Consider the following 27,045-nt stretch of genomic DNA (forward strand, 5'->3'; position numbering starts at 1 on the left):
CTGTGCAGGAAAGGGTTAACTGGTGATGCCTGGGATGATCAAACCCTCCAGATTCCCAGGAAAGGCCTGTTTTCAGGACTGGCCCGTGGCCAACTCCTAGGAACTGAGCCCTGAGCCCTGGGAATAGTCTGCCTGAAAAGAATGTCTGTGTTCACCCAAGGCTCTGGGCCACTGCAGTACCAGCGTGACGAGACGGTCTACGCCACCAATGTCATGATGGTGAACACCTATGTCTGTACTGGGAGTCTGGAACCTGAGTAGCCAAGGTCAATCACGAAGGTATGTTGCATGCCGACACTACTGACCCCCCAAACAAACCTGGACGCTAAGATCTTGGGTAAGCTTCCCTAGTTGGCAATGCTTTCCACATGTTGTCACCCATCTCTGCCGGGAAAATGAAGCACATCCCGCACAAGTGCGCTAGTAGGGGGTACCCAGAAGTTCGTACCTGGTTTCTCCTGGACTTCACCCAGGTGCCTTTTGCTGATCTAAATCTGTCTCCTTTCACTGTAATAAATGATAACCTTGAGTAGAACAGCTACTCAGCCCTGAGTCCTTCTAGCAAACCAAGCCTGAGAGCAGTTTTAGGAATCTCTAACAGCCCCTACCTCACACCATACTAAAAAATTAACTCAGAATGTATCACACATTTAAATTTAAGAGGCAAAACTATAGAATTCTTAGAAGAAAACATAAGAGTAAATTTTCATGACTTGGGTTGGGAAATGGTTTCTTAGATATAATATGAAAAGCACAAGCAGCAAAAGAAAAAAAATAGGTAAACTGAACTTTATAAAAATTAAAGACTTTATGCTTCAAAGGACCCCTTAGGAAAGTAAAAAGACAATCATAGAATGGAAGAATATAAGTCATATGTCTGCTAAGGAACTCTTATCTAGAATATATAAAGAACTCAATAAGATAAATAATCCAATTAAAAAATGGACAGAGGATCTGAATAAACATTTCTCCAAAGAAGATATATAAATTGCCAAGAAGCACATGAAAATACGCTCAGCATCATTAGTTGTTACAAAAATGCAAATCAAAATCATAATGAGATACATTTCACATGTAGTAGGATGGCTAGAATCAAAAAGACGGAAAATAACAAGTGTTGACAAGGATTCAGAGAAAGTAGAAGCCTCATACACTGTTGGTAGGAATGTAAAATAGTGCTGCCACTTGGGAAAGCCCATCTGGTAGTTTCTCAAAATGTTAAACAGCGTTATCATATGACCCAGCAATTCTACTACTAGATGTATCCTGAAAAGAAATGAAAACATGCATCCATACAAAAACTAGTACACAAAAGTTAATAGCAGCATTATTTGTAATCGTGAAAAGGTAGAAACAACCAAACTAAAAAATCAGCTAAAAAATAAATAAAATGTGATACATCCATACAATGGGATGGGATTCAGCAATGGAAAGAATAAAATACTGATACATGTATGAACCTTGAAAACATGATGTTCAGTGAAAGAAGCCAATCACAATCAGCCCCATATTGTATGACTTCATTTATATGAGGTGTTCAGAATAAGCAAATCTACAGAGTCACAAAGCAGATTGGTGGCTGCCTAGGGCTGAAGGGAGGGGAGAATTGGGGGTGACTGCTAATGGGTGTGAAGTTTCTTTCTGACATAACAAAAATGTCCTAAATTTGATTGTGATTGTACAACTCTGTGATTATATATATATATATAAAAAAAAGCGCTGAATTTTTATACTTCAAACAGGTGAATTGTATACTGTGTAGAAAAAAAAAAAAAAACTGTTACCAAAATAAGATGAGAATTTATGAAAAACTTTATGACAAATATTAGAAAATTTTAAAAGATTCCTTGAAAATTCCCTGAAAATATAACTTACCATCCCTGAAAATACAACTTAACAAAACTGATACAAATAGAAATAGAAAATGTACATGGTAAAGAAACTGAATGTTTCAAAAACCATCCCACAAAGGGAAAGCTTCACCAGTAAATGCTAGCAAACACTGAAAGAAGTAACATGAACCTTACACAAACCACTCCAGACAATATAAAAAAGAAGGGAGACCCCTGAGTTGTTTTATGAAGCCGGCATCCAGAAAACTAGAATGGAAGGTTATAAAAAAGTACTGTTACACACTACACAGGTGTGGGCTGTGTGCAGTGACTTCCTTCTCTAAAGTACACTATGAAAAGGATAAAGCAGGGGTGAGGGGAAGGTGTAGGGTAACTTCCTAATAGAGAAACCTGACAGTACTTCCTTGGCCAGGTGAGCAAGGTCGACACCAACCGTGATGAGTTTGTTGACAGTATGTACCCTTGACGTGATGTGATGGAAATGATGCTTCACCTCTGTGGTCCTCCTTCCCCAAACCTGTAACTCCAGTCTAATTATGAAAAAAAGTCACATAAATACCAACTGAGAAACATTCTACAAAATACCTGACCAGTGCTCCTGAAATCTATCAAGGTCATCCAACACAAGGGAAGTCTGAAAAACTCACAACCCAGAGGAGCCTAAGGAGATATGATGACTTAATGTAATGTGGGATCTTAGATCAGAACTAAGACATAATGGAAAGACTGACGAAATCTGAATGAAGTATGGACTTTAGTTAATAAAATGTACCAATATTGGTTTATTAATTATAACAATACTAATGTGAAATGTTAACAATAAAGAAAAATGGGTGTGGGGTATATAGGAACTCACTGTATCATCTTTGCAATTTTTCTGTCAACCTAAAAATATTTTACAATACAAGGTTTATTTAAAAAAGTGATAGCAAAGACACTCTCACTCATCAAGTTTGATATAAAAATCCTAAGCAAAATACTAGCAAACTATATCCAACAATATATAAAGAGGATAATCTGTCATGACTGAGTTGAGTTTATACCAGGAATGCAAGGCTACCTTAACATCAAACCTGATTTAAAAAAAAAAAAAAAGTGGGGGAAAAAAACCCTCACAATCAATGTAAATTCACCACATTAATGGAATAAAAGAGAAAAGTCACAGAAGTACCTCAGTGGATACAAAGTGTTTAATAGAATTAATATCAACTCATAATAAAATCTCTTAGTAAACAAGAATGGAAGGCAAGTTCCTTACTGATGAAGGTTGGCTATAAGAAACCTGCAGGAGGGGCGCCTGGATGGCTCAGTCAGTGACACGTCTGCCTTTGGCTCAGGTCATGGTCCCAGGGTCCTGGGATCGAGCCCGGCATCAAGCTGTCCCTGCTCAGTGGGGAGTCTACTTCTCCCTCTCCCTCTTCTGCCCCTCCCCCTGCTTGTGGTCTGTCTCTCTCTCAAATAAATAAATAAAATTAAAAAAAAAAAAAGAAACCTACAGCAAACACATTATATGGTGAAATATTGAAAGCTTTCCCTTTGAGATGAGGAATGAGACAAGGATGCCTATTTAACAAGTAGGGGTTCCATCCATTGTGATTAAAAAAATAAATAAAAATGGAAAGTTGGGATAAATAAAACTGCCATCATTTTCAGATGATTATTATATTGGTAGAAAATCCAATGGATAATTTGTTACAATTAACAAATGAGTTTAGACAGGTTGGCAGATATAAGAAAAAATACAAAAAATAATTTTAATTCTAAATATCAATGACAAACATTTAGAAAAAATTTAAAACCTATCATCTAGTATCAAATACCTAGAAATAAAGCTAACACAAGATGTGTAAGAGTTTTACAGATTATAAAAGAGAAATTAAAGAGAATCTAAATAAATGGAGGGACAGACCATGTTCATAAAAGGCTTACTATTCTAAATTTATCAATTCTCCCTAAAATGACCTATAGGTTTATTCATATCCCCATAAAAAATTTCAACAGGTTTCACTGTGAGATATGAAAAAAATGATTCTAAAATTGATATGAAAATACAAACAGCAAGAATAACCAATGAACTCTTGAAGACAGAGAAGCTTGCTTTACCAGACACAGACCAGCTACAGTAAACAAGACAGAGGGGCATGAGGGGCGCCTGGGTGGCTCAGATGATTAAGCATCTGCCTTCGGCTCAGGTCACGATCCCAGGGTCCTGGGGTTGAGCCCCGCATCAAGCCCTGCATCGGGCTCCCTGCTCTGCGGGGAGCCTGCTTCTCCCCCTCCCTCTGCTTCTCCCCCTGCTCATGTTCTCTCTCTCTCTCTGTATCTCTGTGTCTCAAATGAATAAATAAAAAAATTAAAAAAAAAAAAAAAAAAAGAGGGGCATGAGAACAAGGACAGACCAACTGACCAATGGATTAGAACAGGGAGAAAAACACACTCATACAAGAATGGTCACTTGATCCACAACAAAAGTGAGATAGAGCAGAGGCAGAAGTGTTTTAAAAACTAACTTCGGGGGGCCACGTGGCTGGCTCAGTTAGAAGCGACAACATGAAACTGCATTGAATTTTACTCAAGTTTTTGCCTTTGCTGTGAATGGGAAGGCAGTCTGAGGCCAGAGCTGTGGAGGAAAAGAAAGCAAAGCGCACCTCCACCAGGGCAAACTTCTCCTCGCTGGTGTAGTTGTAGCGGGTGGCACGCTCATACTCCTCGGCATTGTCCGGGCAGTCCTTGTTGGAGTACTTGTCCGTTGGGTGCACAAGTTTCCATGAATACTGGTGTGGTCAGAAAGGGGGAGACATCCACACTGAATGCAAAATGCTTATGTTCTGGTCATACTGACATGACTATCCCCGAAGCGACCACAGGCCAGCCTTCTAATGTTAGCTGTATCTGAAATTCACACACATGCATGCATGCTCACACATACACTCACACACCAAGTCCATCCCCATAAAACTGCAAGACATTCTGGCCATGTGACTTCAGGTTTAAGAAATACATAAGGTAAAATGTCCTGGATCTATTGTGTTGAATATCTTAAGACTAGGTATTTACTTCATTAAAAAAAAAAAAAATCAGCCTTTCAAATGATCACGTACTCATCCAACTTAACAATTTTTATCTGGTCAAAATAAGCAACAAAAAGAAAAATCTTCTATGACTTAACAGGTATCCAAATCTTCATATGGCATCAGAAACTATTTTACTAATGCTAAACAAAAGAAACCGATGGCTGGAACTCCACAGAGCAAACATTTTATAAAAATGAGAATTAAAAATCATCATAAAGGTATGTATGTTTTAAAAGATGAGGCCCTTTTTATTTGTAAACACACATAAATGAAATGTACTTTGAGCCATCTAAGAAACATTTATAGTGATAGAGATTTTTATTTCTAGGATCAAAGATAAAAAGCCAATTCGTTCTTGATCCAAAGACCAAAGTTAATGCAGAAAAAATATCATTTAGTCAATTTCTTGGGTGATTTTGGGAAGAAAAGCACTTCTAACCAACCAGGGGTAGACGTTCTTTCAGATGTCGGCATTTGCAGACAAAAGCAAGTACAGAGTGCCTACCACTTCCATCACATGAGCACTCCACTGTGACAGCAGCTGCAGGCCCTGCAGGGCCAGGTCAAACAGCTTCCGGTACTCAGCGTCTGTCTTCTGAGCCTCCTGGCGGCCCGACCCTGTGACAACCTGGAGCACCACAGGAACAGCAAGAAGTCACCCCATTATCTAGAAAAACCAGTTAGGCATTTCCCCAGGACCTAGCAAATCCACTAGGAATCTACAGGAAAGGTGCATTTGCAAAATGATGAAATGATGGGGGCACAGGACCCTTTAACGCAGCAGAGCCCTGACAGTGGACATTCTGCAGCTCTCAAAGAAGAGAACACCTCTGCAGACGGTGCTGGCGGCATCTCTAGGACATGGTGTTAACAGAACCATGTGCACAGTTAGGCGTCTACTTAGCTAATAAAGAAAAACATGCACATCATGTGCATCTGCTTATATCAAAAAATGAAAACTTATATTTAAGAATGGTTACCTAAAGGGCAGGAAGGCATAGGGTGGGGAGGAAGGCAGACTTCTCTGAATATACCTCCTTTTGTACATCTGACTTTGGAACCACATAAACATGTAATGGAATTATGACAGAAAATTAAGTTATGGGACACAAGCAATCCCTAAAACTCAAAAGCAAGATGAAAGCATGAATTAAAGTGTGTACAGAATTGGGTTCATGACCGCACAGAGGAACAATGTAGTGCAGGTACGTGACAAGCTTTTTTGATTACAGTGTAAGTGCCTGGCATTAAGCTTTTGATTGCCACTGGATGCCAAATGGAGGCATCCATTTCAAGGACATCCATCTAAAATAAACACAGTGCCAGCTATACAAGTAGATAAAGAGCCAGGCAGCTCCATCTATGAAGCTCCCCCCTTAGAAAGCTCTGGGTGACCTAGTAACTTATCACTCGAGTGACCCCACTTTAGTGCCCTAATTCCTGCTCTTATGTTTGAAATTTGCCAATAAAGAGTAAACCCATGAAATCCTAGGTACCCCACCCTGGGCCCCAATAAAGGCAGAGTCTCAGATCCACACTCCTTCTCTACCTGTCACTTCACTTTGTGGCTCCAGGCATGCCATGTGCCTTCCAGAATGTGTAAGTAATAATCCTTCTTTTTCTCAAAATTCCCTGATGGTTATTGCTGAGGTACATCTTGCAAGCATAGTAAGAACCACAGGGGCATGTGCAGCTACAGTATTGGCTCAACTTAGGGAAATGTCTACGGGGCTGCCAAAGATAGGGGAGTCCTTCAGGCATCACTATCACTATAGGCTGAGACCAACACAAAACAAACCACTTCAAGTGACTCTGAAAAACAATGATTTAAAGGAAGGGAAGAGGGAAGAGGGAAGGGAAGAGGGAAGGAGAAGGGGAAGGGGAAAGGGAAAGGGAGAAGGGAAGGGGGAAAGAAAGAGAAAGCAAGCCCAATGATTTGATCTCTATCCCTGGAGGGAGAAAATTTAAGGGCAAAATTAACTTAAAAAATAAATCTTAAAACAACTTTTAGTAATTATATTGTCATTATAATACTGTAATGTTATATATTACAATATAAAATTATATTGTTTCTAATAATTATATTGTTATTAGCAGTGTTGGTATTGCTATTTTAAGACTGCTAAGTGTATACTAAGACATCAAGTCAAAATATCCTGTAGTCATTAAGAACCAGGATTCTCAGCTTGAAGGGGGAAAAAGATGGAAACTGAAGCAGATTAACTTCAAAACGGGACTCCAAAAAGCTTGCCACCTTAGATGATGCTAGAGGATCAATTATTTGAAAAACTGATACACGTAGCAACGGAATCCAGCTCTGACCTGTCTCTCCTGAAGGAATCATACTGCAGAGCAAGGCTCAGCTGTCAGGAGTTGAGAAGGAGTGGAAGGACTGGAAGACCATCATGTCACAGCCCTAATGAACTCATACATTTGGCAGTGGACAATGGCTGTCTACACTCTGGAGAGAGATGGCCAGACACTCTAGCAGTCTGCAGCACGGCCAGTGAAGGGCCAGCTGTACTGAGAGGATGGAAGCAGAGTTTGATCAGGCCTTCAGATCTAATCATCCACGTAGAGGAAGCACAGGGGACAGAGGTCACGCCATACGACCCCACAGGGAGCAAGAGAGATGGAGAAGGGACACATCTTCAAAGAGATATACCAACCAACTACAGTGTATAAAACTCATTTGGATCCTGAGGCAAATCAACTCGGAAAAATAAAACCATCTTTGAGTCAACAGAGAAAACTGAACAATGACTCTGACATTAGGAATACTTGATTTTTTTTAGGTGTGATAATGGGATTACAGTCATGTGTAAAAAGAGCCCTTATCTCTATAAGACACATGGGAAACCCAAAGGAGAGGGTGGTTGGAACCTCTAATCTATATAGGGATCAGAAGCACATGGGTACGGAGTTGCTTTTGGGGGTAATGAAAATGTTCCAATAATGGACTGTGGTGGTAGTTACAGAATTCAGTGAATAAACAAAAACCTCTGAATTGTACATTTTAAATGGGTGAATTGTATGGTATGTGGATTAAATCTCCATAAAGCTGTTTAAAAATAAGCTGAGCAGAGCATTCAAAGATAGATCTCTTTTTTCTTATTAAAAGGCACTCCAGCAGACATCAGAGGGAAAACAGACAGGAGCCACACATGCTGTCAGGTACACCTTTTTTAAGGGTAGAAATCAGCCCTACATGTCGTCTGAGAGCTTCCCAGAAATTCGGTTTACAGCCATTATCAGCCCCTGCCTCCGTCTCTACCCTGTGGGCTGTGCCGGCAGCTGGGGAGACACTGAGACAGCACCTCCTCCTGGGGGAGCTGGCCATCAGGGGTCTGCTTGGAGCTAGCATGTGCTCTGAGCCATCTGGGCTTGTCTTCCAGTCATTCCGGTTACATGATGGCTAGTGTTTGCTGGGTGGAGGACAGGGGAGCTCATCATCCTGCAACGCGTGGGGCCAACACACAGAGTTGTTCCTTCCAAATGTTAATGATCCTCCTGAAAACCCTGAGGGACCAGAGTCTCAAAGACCAGACCTGTGTATGTGGTCTCAAGTCCACAGGTCCCTCTAAGACTATGTGTAGCACGCATACCATGGACCATCGCTACGTCCCTGACCTCGCTGCCCTGCCTGCTCACATGTGAGACATGACATTCCCACTGCTCTCTGCACTCAGACCTCCCCACTCCTGTCCACCCCACACACTGGCGGGCTGGATGGAGCTGTGCCTGGCAGGTGGGGAGAGTGTGACCAGCCCGAACAAGGACACAGAAAACCCGGCTGCCAAGCGGGAACACAGCTGAGGGACAGTGCTTCCTCCTACCCCCAACTCCAGGCCCTCCTCTGGGCACCTAGGACATGTCCTCCCATCCAGCCAAAGATTCCCGCACACCTGGCGGGAGGTACTGGCACGGGCGGGCACCGAAGGCCCACCTACCTCACTGTTGCTGTAGCGAGCCAGCTCCGAGATGAAGCGCATATGGTCCTCCCGGATCTGGATCATCTGCTCGCAGATGTTATACTGCGGGCTGCTGCTGGACGACGTGCACGTCCATCTGGCAGGGAAGGGGAAATGTGTGTTACCTGAAGAGGTGCCTGCAGAAGATTTCTGCTTCACCACAGGGGGTGGCCGGGGACACACGCACAGCAGGCACACAGGGCGGCCCACTGGTCCTGCATGCTGGCGAGCACACAGAGGCTTGGAGAGAACATGAATTCTTAGCAAAGAAACAGCCGGGCCAGCCCCATCCCTCTGTGCCACGGTCACCGTCCTACCTTCTCATACCTGTTTTAGAAAAGGAATTGTAATTTCTCCTTCATCAGCCAACTACTTTCAAAAAAGCTGAGAGCTGTTGCTGGATTTAGGGCACTGCATCACCCTCGCAAGGGCCCCTTAACACACATCTTTATCACTCACATATGAAAATAGAAGCTACAGTAGGGAACAAGTCCGCCAAAGACTCAGAAACAAAAGTTATCCTTACTAGGAACTGAAAACTGACGTTACTTGGAAGTTAGAGAGTGCTGCCATAACTACCTATGTGCACAACACACCATTTCAGCAGCAAACAGGCAATTTAGTGGAAAAAAGTTTATTAACAAAGCTGCTGGAGCTCTCGGGCAGAAAGCCTGGGCTTTGGGGGCTCCAACCACTGCTCCCTCACACTCAACACCTAACTGGATGGCATATCAAGTTCAATGGCAGATTTATTAAGAAATAAGCTAGCACAGAGGTCAGCAAACTACAGCACAGGCCAAATACAACCTGTGTTTGTACGGCCCTAGAGCCATACAAAATGGTACTTACGTTTTCATTGTTTAAAAAACAAAACCACGACAACAGCAAAGAAGAATATATGACAGATACCACATGTGGCCTGCAAAGGCTTAAAGTGTTTACAATTCAGCCTTTATTAAAAAAAAAAAAAAGACTGCCGACACCTGAGCACGCAGACTGCGATGTAATTGCATTTTTCAAAATCATGACTGAATTGCAACTGTAGGTTGGCTACAGGTACACGTTTGGCAAGGGTCAACGAAAGCGTCCTGCAAGACTCAACTGGCTATGTGGACTCTACAAAAAAAAGTATGGTATGTTTTTTATCATCTGTAATTGTGAGCTACAGATCCTTTATGCCAGTGACTGGCCAACTCTCTCTCCACAGGGGCCAGAAAGTAAATACTTCAGAATTTGGGGACTACACTGTCTCTGTCACATAGCCATTGTCGTCTTCTTTTTTTAAAAAAGAAGAAAAAAAAGCCTTTAAAAACATAAAAACCATTCAAAGCAACTGAGATCTTACAAAAACAGCCCTGGGCTAGATTTGGCCCTCAGGTGATAGTTTTAATAATCTCTGTGATATAAATGCAAACACCCCCCTGCCCAGCAGGGCTGGTTAAGCATTTACCAGCACACCACTTGTTTGAGCTCATACATTCTCACCCCGTTCTATCCAACAGAACGCTCTGAGATGACGGAAAAGCTCTGTATCTGCGCTGTCCAACACAGTAGCCTCTACTGAACATTTGAAATGTGGATGTTCTAACCAAGAAAATAGTTTTTTTTTTTTTAATGAATTTAAATGTAAGCAGTGACAAGGCCTACCATATGGGGCATTTGGTTCCAGATGGTTAAAAATGTCAAAGGTGTTCTCTCTAGATAAATAAGTGTTATAAAACCACAATGAGAACATTGCAGAATGTTCCAACTGGACAGCTCACTCTCCTCCTACCGAGATTTATTTTCCTCATAGTGGGCGCTGGTCTTGATGTATCTTGCCAGTTCTATTTGCATGTCCCCAAACAGTGGAACCACCTGGAGCTGCTATATTCAAAGAACAAAAAAAAATAAGGTCATTATGTATGTTTAGTCACCAAATACAATCACAAGAATGAGTAATGCTGGTAATTACTATGGGCTGAAAACTAACTCTGTAAATCATTTACTAGAAAAAAAAAAACTGTAAGGAACTTACATATTCACTTTAAGAAGGACAAAATACAATTTAAGAACCAACATTCATAAAACCAATTCAAATATTAAAATTAAGCTTCCTTGTTGCTAAATACACACACACACACAAAATCAATTTGCATTTCTACATACTAGTAACAAACAGAAAATGAAAATCTAAAGAGAAACAATTTGGGGTACCTGGGTGGCTCAGTCAGTTAAGCAGCTGCCTTCGGCTCAGGTCATGATCCCAGAGTCCCAGGATCAAGCCCCAAGTCAGGCTCCCTGCTCAGTGGGGAGTCTGCTTCTCCCTCTGCCCCTTCTCTCTCGCTCACTCTTTCTCTCTCTCAAATAACTTGCAATAGCATCAAAAAAACCCTAAAAGATATATCTAACAAAATATGGTCAAGACCTCTAAATTGATCTATGGAACTGATCTATGGAATCCAAACAATATTCCAAGAAAAATGGCTTATGGGTAGTGTGTATATATGTGTGTGTATATGGAAATCAGCAAGCCAATTTATTTTGAACAGTAAAGGGATGACACCCAAGACAATCTCGAAGAACGTAACTTGAAGCCTTCCTGATAAGCAGATCTGTTCTATTGGAAAGCTACAGCAACTAACACAGTATGGCCCTGGAGCATGAATGGAGAGCAGTGGAGCAGGACAGAGAACTTAAGACAGAGTCATAGTCATACAGATACCTGCTTTATGACCCAGGCAACACTGCACAGTGATGGGAGAAAAGACAGCCTTTGCAATAAATGGACTAGGTCAACTGGATACCCATAATGGGGAAAAGAAAAATTCTAAAAATGTCAACCCCCCTTCCTCACATCATACATAGAGGCCAGGCAGAGGAGGACTATAGATCTAGATAGAAAAGGAAATGGTGCTGCTTCTGGAAGGTAAGAAGGAAATTCTCAAAAGCCTGCCCTATACAAAGATTTCTAAAAGTGGACATTAAAGGGGTGTCTGGGTGGTTCAGTCAGTTAAATGTCTGACTCTTGATTTTGGCTCAGGTCATGATCTTAGGGTCCTGGGGTCAAGCCCCACCTTGGGTTCCCCACTCGGCAGGGAGTCTGCTTGTCTCCCTTTCTCTATGTTCCTCCTCCTGCTCTCACGTGCTCTAAAATAAATAAATCTTTAAAAAAGTGGATATTAAAGATTGATATACTAGACTACAATAAAATTAAGAACTTTTGTTCACCTAATGACACCTTTAAGAAAGTGAAAAGGAGAGCCACATAGGGCAGAATGCATGTATTTTATTTTTTTAAAGATTTTATTTATTTATTTGACAGAGACACAGCGAGAGCAGGAACACAAGCAGGGGAAGTGAGAGAGGGAGAAGCAGGCTCTCCGCTAAGCAGGGAGCCCAATAAGTGACTCAATCCCAGAACCCTGGGATCATGACCTGAGCCGAAGGCAGACGCTTAACAACTGAGTCACCCAGGTGCCCCAGAATGCACGTATTTTAGAACACATGTATCCAACAAAGAACATGTACCCAGAATACATAAAGAACTATAAATCAACAGGGGGGAAAAAGGCAAGAAGCTTGAAATGACACTTCACAAGAGAACACACGAAAGACAGCGTGAAAAGTCATCAGGGAAAGATCAACTAAAACACAAAGTAATGCCAGCCAAAAATGTCACAATGATGTACCACCCTTCAGGATGCTCTTCCCCCAGAAAGTGACAGTGCTAAGAAAGTGACAGTGCTAAGTGTTGGTGAGGATGTGGATGAGGAAGAGGATGTAGAACAACAGGAAGGCTCACTCACAGCTGGTGGCTCTGCAAATCAGCAGAGCCGTGTGGGAAATCGTCAGGCTGTACCTAAATGTATATGCCTATGGCCCCTAATCCTAGCCCTGGATACACATATGTTCAACAGAAACATGCAGAGCTGTGCACTAAATCAAAGCAGCATTGTTCGTACCAGCCAAAACTCAGAAATGACCTCATGTTCATCACAACAGAATGGATACATAAGTTGAGGTATAATTATAAAATGGACACCACAATGAAAACCTAAGGACTATCTATAGCTGCGGGATCTCACAGGGATGAATCTAACAAATGAGTGAAAACAGCCAGATGCAAGAGTACACACAGCCATGATTCCCTTTACAAAAGGTTCAGACCCAGGCAAAACTGATGCAGAACAGGAGGGAGGGTAGCCGCCTTTGCAGATGGAAGCCAGTGACGTCCCCCATCCCCGCTGCCTATGCCCACATTTCCAGATGTGGGTCACAGAGGTTTACCTGCCAAAATTCAAACTGTATACACTTGATAAAAAGGCTTATCTAAAAAGGTGTAACTCACCTTGAAGTACTTATCGATTTTGGATAAATTTATTCTTTTCTTGGCATCAAGTTTATAAATGTTGCTGACACTCCCATCCATCAAGTATAGACCAAACCCCATGACCTGAAAATCACAAAATGGCACAAAAAACTCAGACCTGCAAGTTTAATTATCCATAAGCACTTCTAATGCTACAGTTCAAAAATTTAAATGATAGTTCACCCTTCTTTCAAAAAGCACTTTTAAAAGTTCCTTATAAGTAAATAGCTATCTCTTCATATGAAGTTTTTCTTCTATGTGTGTCATTTCTTGTGGCTATTTTAATGTCCTCCCCAGGCACAAATACCACCTCCACCTCTCATCAAGCAAATATGATACTAAATGTGGATTTTCATAAACATTCATGGCCAGAGGCTCCTGCTCAGACGGCACAGACAGATTATTTCCACCGTCACAGAGTGCTCCACTAGACAGTGTCGTCCTGCACGGTGCTCTCCTGCGGGAAGAGCTCTTGGGGCTGGGCCCACTCTTACAGGGAAGGTTTTGGGCTGACAGGACACCTAGCACAAGGTCCTTCAGGGCTATGCTCCCCAAAGGTGGAAAGTAGAGCAAATGCAATGGCAGAACTGCCTTCTCCTCTTCCCAGTCAGAAATGTCACTGAAAACCTCCCCAGGGCGCCTGGGTGGTTCAGTTGGTTCAGTGTCTGCCTTTGGCTCAGGTCATGATCCCGGAGTCCTGGGATTGAGCCCCACATCGAGGTCCTGGCTCAGCGGGGAGTCTGCTTCTCCCGCTACCCCTTCCCCCTGCTCATGATCTCTCTCGCTCTCCCTCTCTCTCATTCAAATAAATAGGTAAAATCTTAAAAAAAAAAGAAAACAAAGCCTCCCATATGGTGAATGGCCATGTTCTTGACCAAAAAGTCTACTATAATCATGGAGACACAGTATTCTTAATTCCTAGGAATCATATCCTTAACAAGTAGAACCTGATATAACCTCTGCTATAAGAAGCTAATGCTGAGAGAAGCCCTCAACCCCAGACCTCCTCACCTACGCGCACATTCTCCAGGGGGTGGCATATGATCCCAACTGGCACTGGGGTCAAGCCTGGGACCCATTCATAGGAATGTGTTGAGAGCCTGCAGTGCATGGGCACAAAGAGGATACTGTGTACACACACACACACACACACACACACACACGGCAAGCATGAGAATAAGAAAAGGTTGGCAAAAGGATCATAGTCAAAGCACAGCCTCTTCTCACCACGGTTATGTAAGCGGTCATGCCCACACACGTACTTTGAGAAGCATGTGTTTCTCACTGGGTGTCAAGTACATCCTATTCTCGTAGTAATCCACACACAGATTCACGATATCGGCGAGGAGCTCTTCATAGCCAGAAATCACTTCAAGCTGCTGCTGCAAAGACTGAAATACAGAGCGCGAGATCCATGCCACGGACTGTTCTCGGGGCCCCAGGCCCCAGCAATGCGTCCCACCAGCCAGAGCAGCAAGAGTGTGAGCCTTACTTGCGTGATTTTGTTGTGGTTGGCCAGGAACATGGACAGATTTTGTGATTCCTGGATGGACTGTGGGTCCGCCATTTTCCGTAAAAACTGAGCAGCCCTTTGAAAGCAAAAAAAGAGTGAAACAACCAATATGCTTAATGATTAAAAAAAAAAAAAAAAAAAAAGAGCATAGAAAATCCAGATTACTTTATCTGGCGACAGTTATCTGTAAAAATTTGAGTCTTAGAAGCTAGTTATAATTTCAGCCTCCTCAAACTTGTCTACCCTGGACTCCAGGTCACTCTTTCGCCAGCCTGGACAGCTCACCACCCCACTGTCCACAGCTGACGGACTTCCTCAGAGATATGGCAGTGCCAACCACAGGCCTTCCTGGAGGGTCCCTGCACGCTGGCCTCTCCCCCCGGCTATCTGTTCCCAACTCTGAGAAAGAGAGCCTCCCCCTCGGTGACTCCCACAATATGGTAATGAAGATGGTCAGCACTGTCCAGGTTCTCTGCCAAGAATCCCCTAGGCCCATGCCTCCCACAAGTCAGAGACCACACAGTTTTGGTGCCAAAGGTTAGAGACAGAATCCCACTTTCCTCCACCAATATGCTGCTCGATCTTGGATTAACCTCCTGAACTCTCTTGAACCTCACTTATCACATCTATAATAACAACTGTCCATCTGCCTTACTCACAGGGCAGATGTGAGGAGAGAGGGAATAGCACACACAGAATTACCTATACACTTAGGTCTGCAAGGTACACACTGAGTCTCTCTCTGGGTCTTGCAAAGTAATTCGAAGGTGGGTGTAAGCATTCTGCACATCTAGGGCAGACCCCCAAAAGTTTAGTGGAAATTGGCCACATAAGAACATGTCTGGCAACCTAAAAACTTGGGGGTTTTAATGAAGAAAAATTTTCATGGTAAAGACTGATAACTTATGCCAACAGTCATTTCCTCTGTGCCTCTTTAGAAATAAACCCCAAATCTCCATGCTACAGCAATGTGCCTCATATCCACGTGACCGATGGTTGAGCCATGAGATATAATGAAAAACACTGCAAGGCACTTAGAAGTTTACTTATAAAAGATACTATGACCCCTTCTAATCTCCTTCCTCCCTGTTGACTGGAATGCAGAAATGATAGCTGGAGCTCAAGCCACCATCCTGGACCATGAGACAACACATGAAGACAGCAGAAGCCCTGGTGTGAACACTGTGGAATCCCCTCATCAGTTGCAGATCATCTACCTCAGGACTTTCAGGTGAGAGAGCAGTGATCTGCAACCTTGTTTAAGCCACTGTTATTTCTGCAGGTTTTTGAAAAATTATATAGTTAAACTTAACATGAACCCTGATAATGATAACATTCTTTTTTAAAATGTTCACTTTACTGATTTGAGTAGTTGCTAAGATTAATGAAGGGATCAAAAATACTATTTTCTATTTTCCTCAAGCCTCACCATTACCATATGGGTTATCTCGGCATTTATACTCAGAAGAGGTTATACTATTAGCTATCACTGGGTGCAAGTAAAAAGTGTGAGTGTAAGTATGTAAAGGCTGAGAGAAGTGAGGATAAGATGATAGGGGGTCCCAAAGAGAGGTCACAGGAAGAAGCCACTGGAAAGCAAGAGGGGTGCTCCAGGCCCTCTCTATGCTCAGGAGAGCCCCGGTGGCTCCTGGAGGGGGGTACTGGCCCCCACACACATAAATTTCCAGAGAGTAGCCCCATCTTTAAACTATTTTATAGACTGGGCTTTCAGAATAAAGCTGCTGCTACTAAGGAAAAAAAAAGAAAAAGTTTTTTTGAAATTAAAAACCACTGATGCTGTCTACCACCCCTACTTTCCTAAGTCAGAAACGTTGAAACAGCTGCTCAAAATCATGTGGCAAGTGACTTGTGTAGCCAGGAGACGCTGCTGCTATCCTGGGCTGGGCCAGTTCCACCCTCTCCCCGCAGAAGCTCCCATGCTTCACCCAGAGTCAAGCTTACTTGCAATCCCACAAACAGATCAAATAAGGTCAACTCCAAGGATTCTCTAGTTCGAAGATCAAGTCTTCTGTGCAGAGTTAATTCTAGGTGATAAATACCTATACTTAACTTCATATGGATCGAGCTTAAACCCTGGGTGATCTAGCCCAACTCCCACTGCTACCTCATCCTTAAATCTCAGTTTGGCACCATATCCCATGTTGATTTTATTTTAAAGACATGGCAACAGTTGTATGATTTCGGATACAGCATAACTACAGCCTATTCCGATGCAAAGTAATATCTCATCAAATTTAATTTCATAGCCAAGATTCCTATCAAGCAGAAGAAACAGAAGTCAGCATCTCATTCTAGCTACTCAGGCCTTCAACAGTACCAAGCACAGACTTTCTAAAGGAAGTCTATTAGAAGACAGTTCGCTTTGCTCTGACCGACCACCCTCCATCTTCCTGCCACCATTTGTCCCTCACAATTTTCCAGAAGCACACTACCATGCCACACCCACCTTTTCCAATTCTCTTCTCCAGAAGGTCTCTCTAGCTCGGGAGGAGAGCTAGTCTCAGCGACCTGGAAGCTCAGTGTGACTCCACGGCAGTCCACAGGCCAGCTCTGCCCACTGCTGTGATGGTGTGTACCTTCCAGAATGTGTAACCAGGAAATGACATACACAGGTGGCGCCCTCAGGTTGTAGAACCTGCCTGTGCCCTCACCAAGATGCCTACTGAGCCAAAAGCCTTGCAGTGATCCTAAGCCTCTATAACAGGGACTCATGTACTTCTGTCTTCCCACACAGGCTGAGCACCCATAGGTCCTCAACAAACATTTGAGGATGACCAAATCCCACTCTAGCTTCAGGAAACCACAATGTACACATGCCTATGAGGGCACACCTCGATGCATTGCCATACACATAATCTGCCAGCTACCCTCACATACCTAGGAGTGTGTATTCAAACAGTCCTAAGGCTGCCAAATAACCGCTACCAACCAGCTGCATTATTTCAGCACATATGGGATGCACACCTACTATGTGCAGAGCATGCAACTAACCAGGAGCCACCCTGCCTGCCAAAGCACTCTCTGCAAGGACCTAGGGGAACAAGGTCAAAGCTCACCTTTTATATGCCGAGTGGTCGTTCTTCACACTGCACTTCATGTTCTTAAGCTCATCCAGCACAGCAAACATGTTAATGAACTTGCCCAGCGTAATCAAATAGGCTTCGGACACGAAGTCCTTCCTTCTCTCCGCGTGGCACAGACGCCTCACCTCCCCACAGAATCGCTCAATGGCATTTCTCTGAGCAGAGGAATGGAGGGCAAAAAGGCCGCTGTCAGTGATGGGCCAACTCCATGCCCAGCTTCAAGCACATTATCTGGATTCACTGTTACTCTTTGATGAAATACCCACCCAAAGGAGTGGACATTTACAGCTCAGGTAAAGAGACTTGTTTCTATAAAGTAATTTCCACAGGCCTTTGCTCTGTGACAATCATCATTAATTTTCCACTTTACCAACTACATCCCTAAAATAAAAGAATTTTGTTGATTATTCAAGCAAAGTTACTGAGAAAATGCTCCAATAGAAGGTCTACAAACAGATGTTTTAGCATTCAGAGGTGAAAAGGGGGGGTAGGGAAATTGTTCCTCTTGACAACCTTGAAGATAAAACAAAAATTCATCTCCTAGTAAGTTCTATCTTCTCCCTTTGCTAAAGGAATCTATAATTAAAACCTTCATACATTTCTAAAATGTATCTTTAAAAAACCAGCAGGTCCCCTTCCTGTGGCTACTCTGCCTAACCAATGGGCCAAAAGAGCCAAGGCAGGACAAGGACCACTAAGTGGACAGTCAGGAGAGGTTGAGAGAAAGAAAAGACCTGAAAAACCAGATGAATCAAAAGTGCGAATTGGCAGAATGACAAACACATTTAGAACTGACAGCCATCTTCATGGAGGAAATACAAATTCACTCTCAAAGAGACAAGAGAAGTGAAACACAAAAGAGGTATTTATTCTGGAAGGGCCAGTAAAGCTTTAGACTGACAAAGGCTTTGTTCCTTTTTGTCTCAGAAGCTGTTATGGTTGCTTTAATTCCCATGCACTTTGTTTAGTAAGTCATGGTGATAGGTGAGAGTGGGCCAGATTCCTACTCCTCTACATTAAACTCCTAGGATTATTTCACTGTTTTACCTGGAAGTACATAAAATTCATCAGTTTTGTGACCTCAGGCTCCAGGACCTCTACGGTTTTCTCATAAATTTCCACTCTATTAGGCTGCTCGTTACATTTCACCTAGGAATAAACAAGTATGATATAAAGAGGCTTCAACTTAGCTAGAAGTGAGAGGGCAGGGCGTTGTTAGGGCAGAGCTGGTAGTCCCAGCCCGCTGTGGGGTAGGGTGGGGTGGGGTGGGGGAGGGGGGCAGGGCTGGTGGAGTGGGGGTGTGGTCTGGCTGAGATGTAGGGGAACCAGAAGGGTAGGAGTGTTGTCTGTTTGGGGGGTGGGGGGGCAGAGCCGGCAGGGATGGAATGAGGCCTGGCTGGGATGGGGACACCTGTGGGATGGCCCGAGAGCAGCTCCTCCAGGTGTACAGCATGACCGCATACTCTTGGCCCTCCTCCAGCATTTCATTCTGCAAGGGTACACAGGGCAGATCAAAGGCACACAGGAAAACAATCATAAAAAAGGAGACGCCATGTCGCTAAAATCCAGAGGCATGACTATCCTGACTCTCACTTCGAGGGACAGACAAGTACCAAGACCTGTATGCCACGAGACAGCTGGTGACGCAGCGCTGCGGCCATAACGACCGCCCGAAACACTGCCATGGCTTCTGCTGGCTGCACAGGAGCCAGCACGGCCCAGGGCACCTGCCACAGCCACTCACTGTGCCTCACTCCACTCACCCCTCAACAACCTGCTGGCAGTGCAGACCCGAAGCTGGGAACGGGGGCCAGTACAGGGCAGATGCACACAGGGTCTTCAAGGCCTTACCACCAAGCTACAGAGAGCCTCTGGGCTCATAAGACTGAGGCAGCTGTCGCTCCTAGCACAGGGGAGGAAAAGCTGGAAGTATTTCTGCAGTACTTAAAATCCAGAGAGAGTATCCATGCAAAGAGACTGCCATCATTTTTAAACTGCTTTAGTGCCTACTCCTTTCACATTGTTTTCTTTGGTAAAAATGGTAAAAAGTGCAGAGATGTTCTAAAAATGTCAACTACAATTTCATCATGTTCTTAAGATGCTTTAAAATGTTTGCAACTTTTGATCCAGTAACTTCACTTCTACAAATCTAGCCAATGGGAATAATGGTATGTTTGGAATGATAGTCATCACTGTATTTTTTATTACAAAGAAAAAAGGGAAACTAAGTAAACATGCAAAAATAATTAAATTGAGGGAAGTTTACAAAATGGAACTAGACAGCTATTAAAAATTACTTTCTCTGGCACATTTTAATGATATATGAAAAGTTTGTGAAATCATTAAAATATCTAATAATGATGCAATTCATTCACACAATCTGAATCACATTTGAGTGTATAACTGTGTGCATGAGTCCAGGTATAAATAATGAGAGAGAATGGACTCCCTCCAAATGCTGACAAAGGTTTTCTCTGGGCCATAGGTGCTCAATTTTCAGAAAGAATGTGTATTATTTTTATAATAAGAAAAACGAAGCCTTCTCTAAAAACATAAGGCATTTTCATCCACTTTCCTCTCTTTTTCCTTACTACATATCATATCAGGATAACACCAAAAAAGTGTACATTTGCCATCATAGGTACTAGTCCCCCAAGGAAAACAAAAACTTGCAGAAGGAATTACCATGCTAGAATGGACAGTCGCTTGTTCAATATATCTTGCAATACCGGTAACAAATGCATTTCTGTCTTCAAAGTTAGTGTTGAAATTTGGCTGAAAGGAAGAGAAAAACCATCATGTGGAGGTCAGCATTGTAGGCAGGGCACCCCGCTGCCGCCCAGCACAAACCTGATAGAGCAGTGAGGATGGTGGGGGCTCAATGCAGGGCTGCTGGTCAGGCAGAGGCAGCTCTTCCAGGAGGTCCACATTGGACAGTGCATCCTCCAGCGTCACCTGGGCCGCCATCTTGGCCTAGAACAAAACAAAAGCCACCTGTGCTGTGAGGAAGGGTGGAGATACTCTGACAATCATTCCAAGGTGGGGAAATCAGACCCCCACTCGCCTGACCCCTCTCTTGAGGGCAATGGGGATGGCTGAGGTGATCATGGCCAATCCCTAGCATCTGGCATCTCTCCTAGGGCTTGCTGGCAAAGGAGTCATGATGTAGCCTCTCCTGGCCTCCAGGAGTGTCACAGTGTAGGGTACATGGACCACCACACACACTGTTGGCTTCCTGTCACCCTTCCCACCTTGGAGCCATCGTCCCTAGCAGGCTCTCTGGGAGGGTCCAACAACCCCCCTCATGGGACCAGAGGAGGGAATGTCCTCTTCAACACTATGTCTGCCCCAAAGAAGCCAGCACAGCCTCCAAGGGGACCACAGTACTTCCCTGCATACAGACACTTCCCAAATGGCTCCTCTAAGCAAGGTTACACACTAACGATAGAGATGGAAAAGGTCAGAGCCCTTCCTCCAGGGACAGCCTGTAGGGACTACTAACGTGAGGGCCAACGGCCAACATGAAACAGGGACTGAAAGCACAAACTCCGAGGCCAGCGCAGGGAAGCACAGAAATGGAGGTGGGTGTTACCTAAACACATCTGTGCCAGCTCCAGGGGAGAGGACGCAGCACACACCAGCCTCCTGCTGAATGCTGCTCTGACCCTGGATGGGATACACGGAGTACCAGCTCTGGACCCAGAGCAACATACCAAAAAGCTCTGACCCCAGACAGGACGGGGGGCAGCTCTCACCCAGACGGGACTCCAGGGGGCAGCTACACGTACTATGAGAAGGAAAGAGCAGCAGGCAGGCTGGCGAGAACACTAAATGGGAGAAGCACCCGGTTGCTCCTCCCAACACTGGGTGCCAGACAAGGTGTGGGTGTAGAAGTGCATGGTGGAGCAAGTTACTAAACCCCCAGCTACTGGCTGGAGAACCCAAAAGGGAACCCCAGGGCACCAGAAAGCCCCAGGGACAGTGTGGAGAGGACGAATCTCAGAAGAGCAAGCCCATAAAGTCGCTCATGAACTTTGAGCCCACCCCCAAGCTGTATGTGTATGAATCTGATCCTCTCACACCCCAATCCGAGACCACAGCCAGCTCCCAAATGGCCACAGGTGGCTCTCATGGGACAGATCCAAATGGCACTGTGGAGGCTCTGAGAACAGAAATGACACTGAATCATACCCCAGAGAAGGCAGGTCAGAACCACAGCCTAAATTGAACCAGGTGGTTTGCCTGCTAAAATAAAAAATCAGCATTCTCCTAGGACTTAAGACCCAGAGTCCCATTTCATAATATCCAAAATGTCCAGCTGCAGCCCAAACTACTCAGCACACAAAGAACCAGGAATGTCTTAACTCCTATAGGAAAAGATTAACAGATACTGACATTGAAAGAACACAGACATTACAATTATGTACCAGAGTTAAAGCAATGACTATGAAAATGCTCTAACAAACAATGATAACACTCCCAAACTGAAAGAAAAATATTGAAAGCCAGGGAAAAAAAAGGTACCATATAAGGAACCAAATAAAAATTCTAGAAATTTTAAAACTAAAAAATGCCATACTAAAATTTTTAAAACCCCCTACATGAGCTCGACAGCAAAGGAAAGATTCAGTGAACTTGAAGACAGAATGATAGAAATTATCTAATCTGAACAACAGAAAAAAGGTTGGAAAAAAATGAGGAGACTCACGGGATCTTTGGTACAAGAGAAATGGTCATGAGAGTGCAAGGGGTGCAGAAAGTGGGTGAAAAGAATGGCCAAAAACCTCCTACATTTGGCAGAACTCTCATGTATGAATTCAAGAAGCTTAATGGATTCCAAATAGGATAAACCTAAAGAAATCCATATGAGACACACCATAGTCAAACTGTTATAAACTAAAGCAAAGAAAAAAAAAAAAACAACATCTTGAATGAGTAAGTCACAGGAATACAAGGCACAGCATTAGGAATAGTCAATGATATTGTTAATAGTGATGTATCAAGACAGATGGTAGCTATACTTGCGGTGAACATAGCATAATGTAAAAACTTGTCAAATCACTAAGTTGTACACCTGAAACCAGTGTAACATTGTGTGTCAACTATACTCAAATTTTTTTAAAAAAATTAACTTGTAAAGAAAAAAAGAAAAATATCTTGGAAACGGAGAAAATATGCTTTATTACCTACAGAACAACAATTTGAATGCCTGTGGACTTCTCCTCAGAAACCAAGGAGACCTGAGAAAGTAGAATGACACTTTTTAAGTCTGAAAGAAGTGTCAACACAGAATTCCACATCAAGTGAAATATCCTTCAGGAATGATGGTGAATTAGGAATATTCTCAGATGAAGGAAAACAAAGAGTACTCATAGACAACAGGCTAATCAAAGTTCTTTTAGATAAAGGGAAGTAATAATCAGAAGGACTTGGGACACAGAACAAAGCAAAAGCAATCCAAAGGTTAAACAGGGAGCAAAGAGAATAGACTATTTCCTCCACAGCTCTTTAAACAATGTTTAGGGGTTGAAAGCAAAAATTAAAACACTGTTTAATAGGGTTTTGCTGACTATAAATGTAATATGTAAGAGAACCTTAGAGGGGAGGCAAAAGGACCTACACACTGTAAGATTTCTATATTCCACTTGAACTAGTGAAATACTGATTTGAAGTAAACTGAAAAGTTAAGCGTGTGCTTTATAACGCCTAGAGCAACCAATTAAAAAAACTATGAAAAGCAATATAACTTATGAAAAGATCATATATAATAAATTAAAATGGAATACTAAAAATGTTCAGGCAACCTAATAGAAGGCAGGAAAAGGAAGCAGAGCAATGAAAAAAATAGGGATCCTCTTTCTGCTATTTAAGGACATAATGAGAAGTTGGTGTCTACAACCTAGAAAAGGGTCCTCTGATTCTGTGACCAATTCCAATGTGTGGCTTTTTTCCCCACACCACCAAGTAATTCTTGAATGCCAACTGGGTGTCCTACAATTCAGCTTAATTCTGCCACTATCCACCTGCAGATAGCATCAGATCCCACAAGTTAAGGACTCAGTCCTACAAGGCTGCTGCCCCCTCCTCCACTTCAGATACCAATCAAAAGCCCAGGTCACCTGTGCTTCTGACCAACCAGCCATAAATCAGAGGTTCCCATGACCCCCTCCTTGGGTTCAATTAACTTGCCAGAGTGGCTCACAGAACTCAGGAAAATGTTCTACTTACTAGATTACCAGTTTATTATAAATGATATAACTCAGGAAAAGCCAGATGGAAGACAGGTGTAAGGCAAATTATGGGGAAAGGGTGATGAACTTCTATGCCCTCTCTGAGTGCTCTACACTCTTCCCAAATGTCCACATATTTCATCAATCCAGAAATTCTCTGAACCCTATCCTTGTGGGCTTCCTTACATGAGCATGAATGACTGATTAAATCACTGGCCATTGGCAAAGGATTTAACCTCCAAGGTCAGAAAGGTGGGATTGAAAGTTCCAACCCTCTAATCACATCCTGACAACCAGCCCCCTTCTTAAGGGGCTTTCCAAAAGCCACCTCATTAACCATAAACTCAGGTGTGGTTGAAAGGGGTTTGTTATGAGTATCAATATCCTCCTTACCACTTAAGAAACTGTAAGGGTTTTAGGAGCTCTGTCAGAAACAGATAAAGACCAGGGCACCTGGGTGGCTCAGTCGTTAAGCATCTGCCTTCGGCTCAGGTCGTGGTCCCAGGGTCCTGGGAATGAGCCCCGCATCGGGCTCCCTGCTCCGCGGGAAGCCTGCTTCTCCCTCTCCCACTCCCCCTGCTCATGTTCCCTCTCTCGCTGTGTCTCTCTGTCAAATAAATAAATCTTAAAAAAAAAAAAAAGAAACAGATAAAGACCAAATACATATTTCTTATTAAAAAGCAGAATATTACAGACCCTCACCAGACAAGACGATGCTGGGACCCTGACACCCTGATCTCAGACTTCTAAGCCTCCAGAACTGTGAGAAATAAATTTCTACTGTTTATAAGACAAAAAAAAAAAAGTGTGTGTGTGTGTGATATCCAAACATATCAGTAATTACATTGATCATAAACAGTCTAAACAGGGGCACCTGAGTGCCTCAGTGGGATCAGGCTCCATGCTCTGTAGGGAGTCTGCTTGAGATTCTCTCTCCTTCTCTCTATGCCCTTCCCCCTGCTCACTCTCTCTCTCTAAAGAGAGAAATAAATAAAACTTTTAAAAAAAGATAGTCCAAGATGGCAGAGGAGTAGGAGACCTTAGTTTTGCCTGGTCGCAGGAATTCAGCTAGATAGCTAACAAATCATTCTGAACACCTGTGAGCTCAACTGGAAGAAAAGAATTGCTGCAATTCTACAAATAGAAAAGCAAACACTTTTCTGCAAGAATGACAAGACGGAAAAACTCACTTCAAAAAAGAGAACAAGAGGTAAGGACTGCCAGGGACCTAATCAGTATGGACATAAGTATGACGTCGGAACTAGAGTTCAGAATGACGATTATAAAGACACTAGCTGGCATTAGAGGGGAGGCAAAAGGACCTACATGCTGTAAGATTTCTATATTCCACTTGAACTAGTCAAATACTGATTTGAAGTAAATTGAAAAGTTAAGCGTGTGCTTTATAATCCCTAGAGCAACCAATTAAAAAAATTGAAAAAAGCATAGAAGACACTATAGAATCCCTTTCTGGAGAAATAAAAGAACTAAAATCTAATCAAGTCGAAATCAGAAAGTCTATTAATGAGGTGCAATAAAAAATGGAGGCTCTAGCTGCTAGGATAAATGAGGCAGAAGAGAGAATTCGATATAGAATACAAAATGATGGAGAATAAAAAAGCTGAGAAAAAGAGGGATAAGCAACTACCTGGATCACGAGTGGAGAATTCAAGAGATAAGTGATACCATAAAGTGAAACCATATTAGAATAATTGGGATCCCAGAAGAAGAGGAAACTTAAAAAAAAAAAAAAAAAGTCTAAACACACTAAAAGCCAGAGATTGTCAGAAAGGATGAAAAAATCCTGACTCAACTATATGCCAGCAGCAAGAAACTCACCTCAAATATAATGACTTATGTTGAAAGTAAAAGGGGAAAAGATAAACCGTGCAAGCACAAGTTCAAAGGAAGCTGGAATGGCCATGTGAGTAGTAAACTTCAGAGCAAGAAAACTACCAGGGATAACGAGGTGGACTGCGTAATGACAGAAGGTCATTCACCAAGGAGACAGAACAATGCTCAATGGGGATGCATCTAATAAGAGGGAGCTTCAGACTACACCAAGCCAACATCAACAGGACTGAAAGGAGAAGTAAATCCGTAAGTGCACCAGCGACAGCAACAATTCTGTCCTTGACAGAAAATCAGCCAGAACACAGTGGAACTGAATACCGGGACCTAGTGGGCCTAACTGGCATTTACACAAAACTCTCAACAACAGATCTACTCTGTATGTTTCTAACTATACATTTAAAATGTAGCAGATAATTTTTCAAAATATCTGGTCCTTTTGTAGACAAGGAAAATGGCCTTTTAAAAACCATCATCAACTTCCTTCTATCATCAGGACTTCCTGTTCCGCGTACTTATGAAAGAAGACGCCCAGGATAGCAAAGCACTGAGTAGCAAGGGCTGGTCTTCGCCCTGGCCACTGCCCAGCAGATCCAGCGTGGGGAGTCCCAGTGATGGCTTCTGAAGCAGCAGGCTACCAAACGACATGCCTCCTGAATATATCCAGCCCTGAGTCCCGCTTCTGGCCCTTCGCATGGCCAGAAACCACGCTGTGCCAGGAGAGGCCTGGGGGCTCCTGCAGTCCTTCCATACCCTCACACCACCCGTGCAATTGGTCAATGAGAAAACGGGTCAGGCCAACCACCTGGGGCAGCCACACTGCCCATGTGACCAATCACCTCGGCCTCCTGCCCAACACCCATAGGACCCTTCCTCCTTCCCCTCCTCTGCCCACAAGAGGCCACCCTCAATGGGGGAAGAGGCAGTGCAGGAGGCTCACAGACAGGGTCAGTGACACACTTAAGTCACATCCAAGGAAAAACATAAATGCTCGACTTAATCCCAATCAGTATTTAAGGACACTTTTCTCATATAAAAATAGCAATATCTGTCTGGTACTTACACAATGAGATATAATTAATAAGGAAGGAAATTTTC

General features: G+C 43.1%; 1 protein-coding gene across 7 annotated transcripts in view; it reads right to left on the minus strand.

The window, feature by feature from the left end:
• The window catches only part of CYFIP1 (cytoplasmic FMR1 interacting protein 1), a 127,273-nt gene that overhangs the window by 56,955 nt on the left and 43,273 nt on the right, over positions 1-27,045 (minus strand). For 4 of the 7 annotated variants that reach the window (XR_013450355.1, XM_078079016.1, XM_078079014.1 and 1 more), the window contains 12 exons: positions 20,717-20,839; positions 20,552-20,641; positions 19,278-19,355; positions 18,914-19,015; positions 17,840-18,021; positions 14,742-14,838; positions 14,512-14,640; positions 13,229-13,333; positions 10,673-10,764; positions 8,878-8,995; positions 5,433-5,555; positions 4,502-4,627 (listed from right to left, as the gene is read on the minus strand). Coding sequence is in view for 6 of the 7 variants with exons in the window: in XM_078079016.1 (XP_077935142.1) it covers positions 4,502-4,627; positions 5,433-5,555; positions 8,878-8,995; positions 10,673-10,764; positions 13,229-13,333; positions 14,512-14,640; positions 14,742-14,838; positions 17,840-18,021; positions 18,914-19,015; positions 19,278-19,355; positions 20,552-20,641; positions 20,717-20,833 (1,359 nt within the window). In the remaining variant the exon portion in view is untranslated. Of the gene's footprint in view, positions 1-4,501; positions 4,628-5,432; positions 5,556-8,877; positions 8,996-10,672; positions 10,765-13,228; positions 13,334-14,511; positions 14,641-14,741; positions 14,839-17,229; positions 17,301-17,839; positions 18,022-18,913; positions 19,016-19,277; positions 19,356-20,551; positions 20,642-20,716; positions 20,840-27,045 lie in introns of those variants that run through there. The other 3 variants (XM_078079017.1, XM_078079018.1, XM_078079019.1) reach the window with 3 other exon arrangements.

The sequence above is a fragment of the Halichoerus grypus genome, chromosome 8 (assembly GCF_964656455.1).
Source record: "Halichoerus grypus chromosome 8, mHalGry1.hap1.1, whole genome shotgun sequence".
In the NCBI taxonomy this organism is placed as follows: domain Eukaryota; kingdom Metazoa; phylum Chordata; class Mammalia; order Carnivora; family Phocidae; genus Halichoerus; species Halichoerus grypus.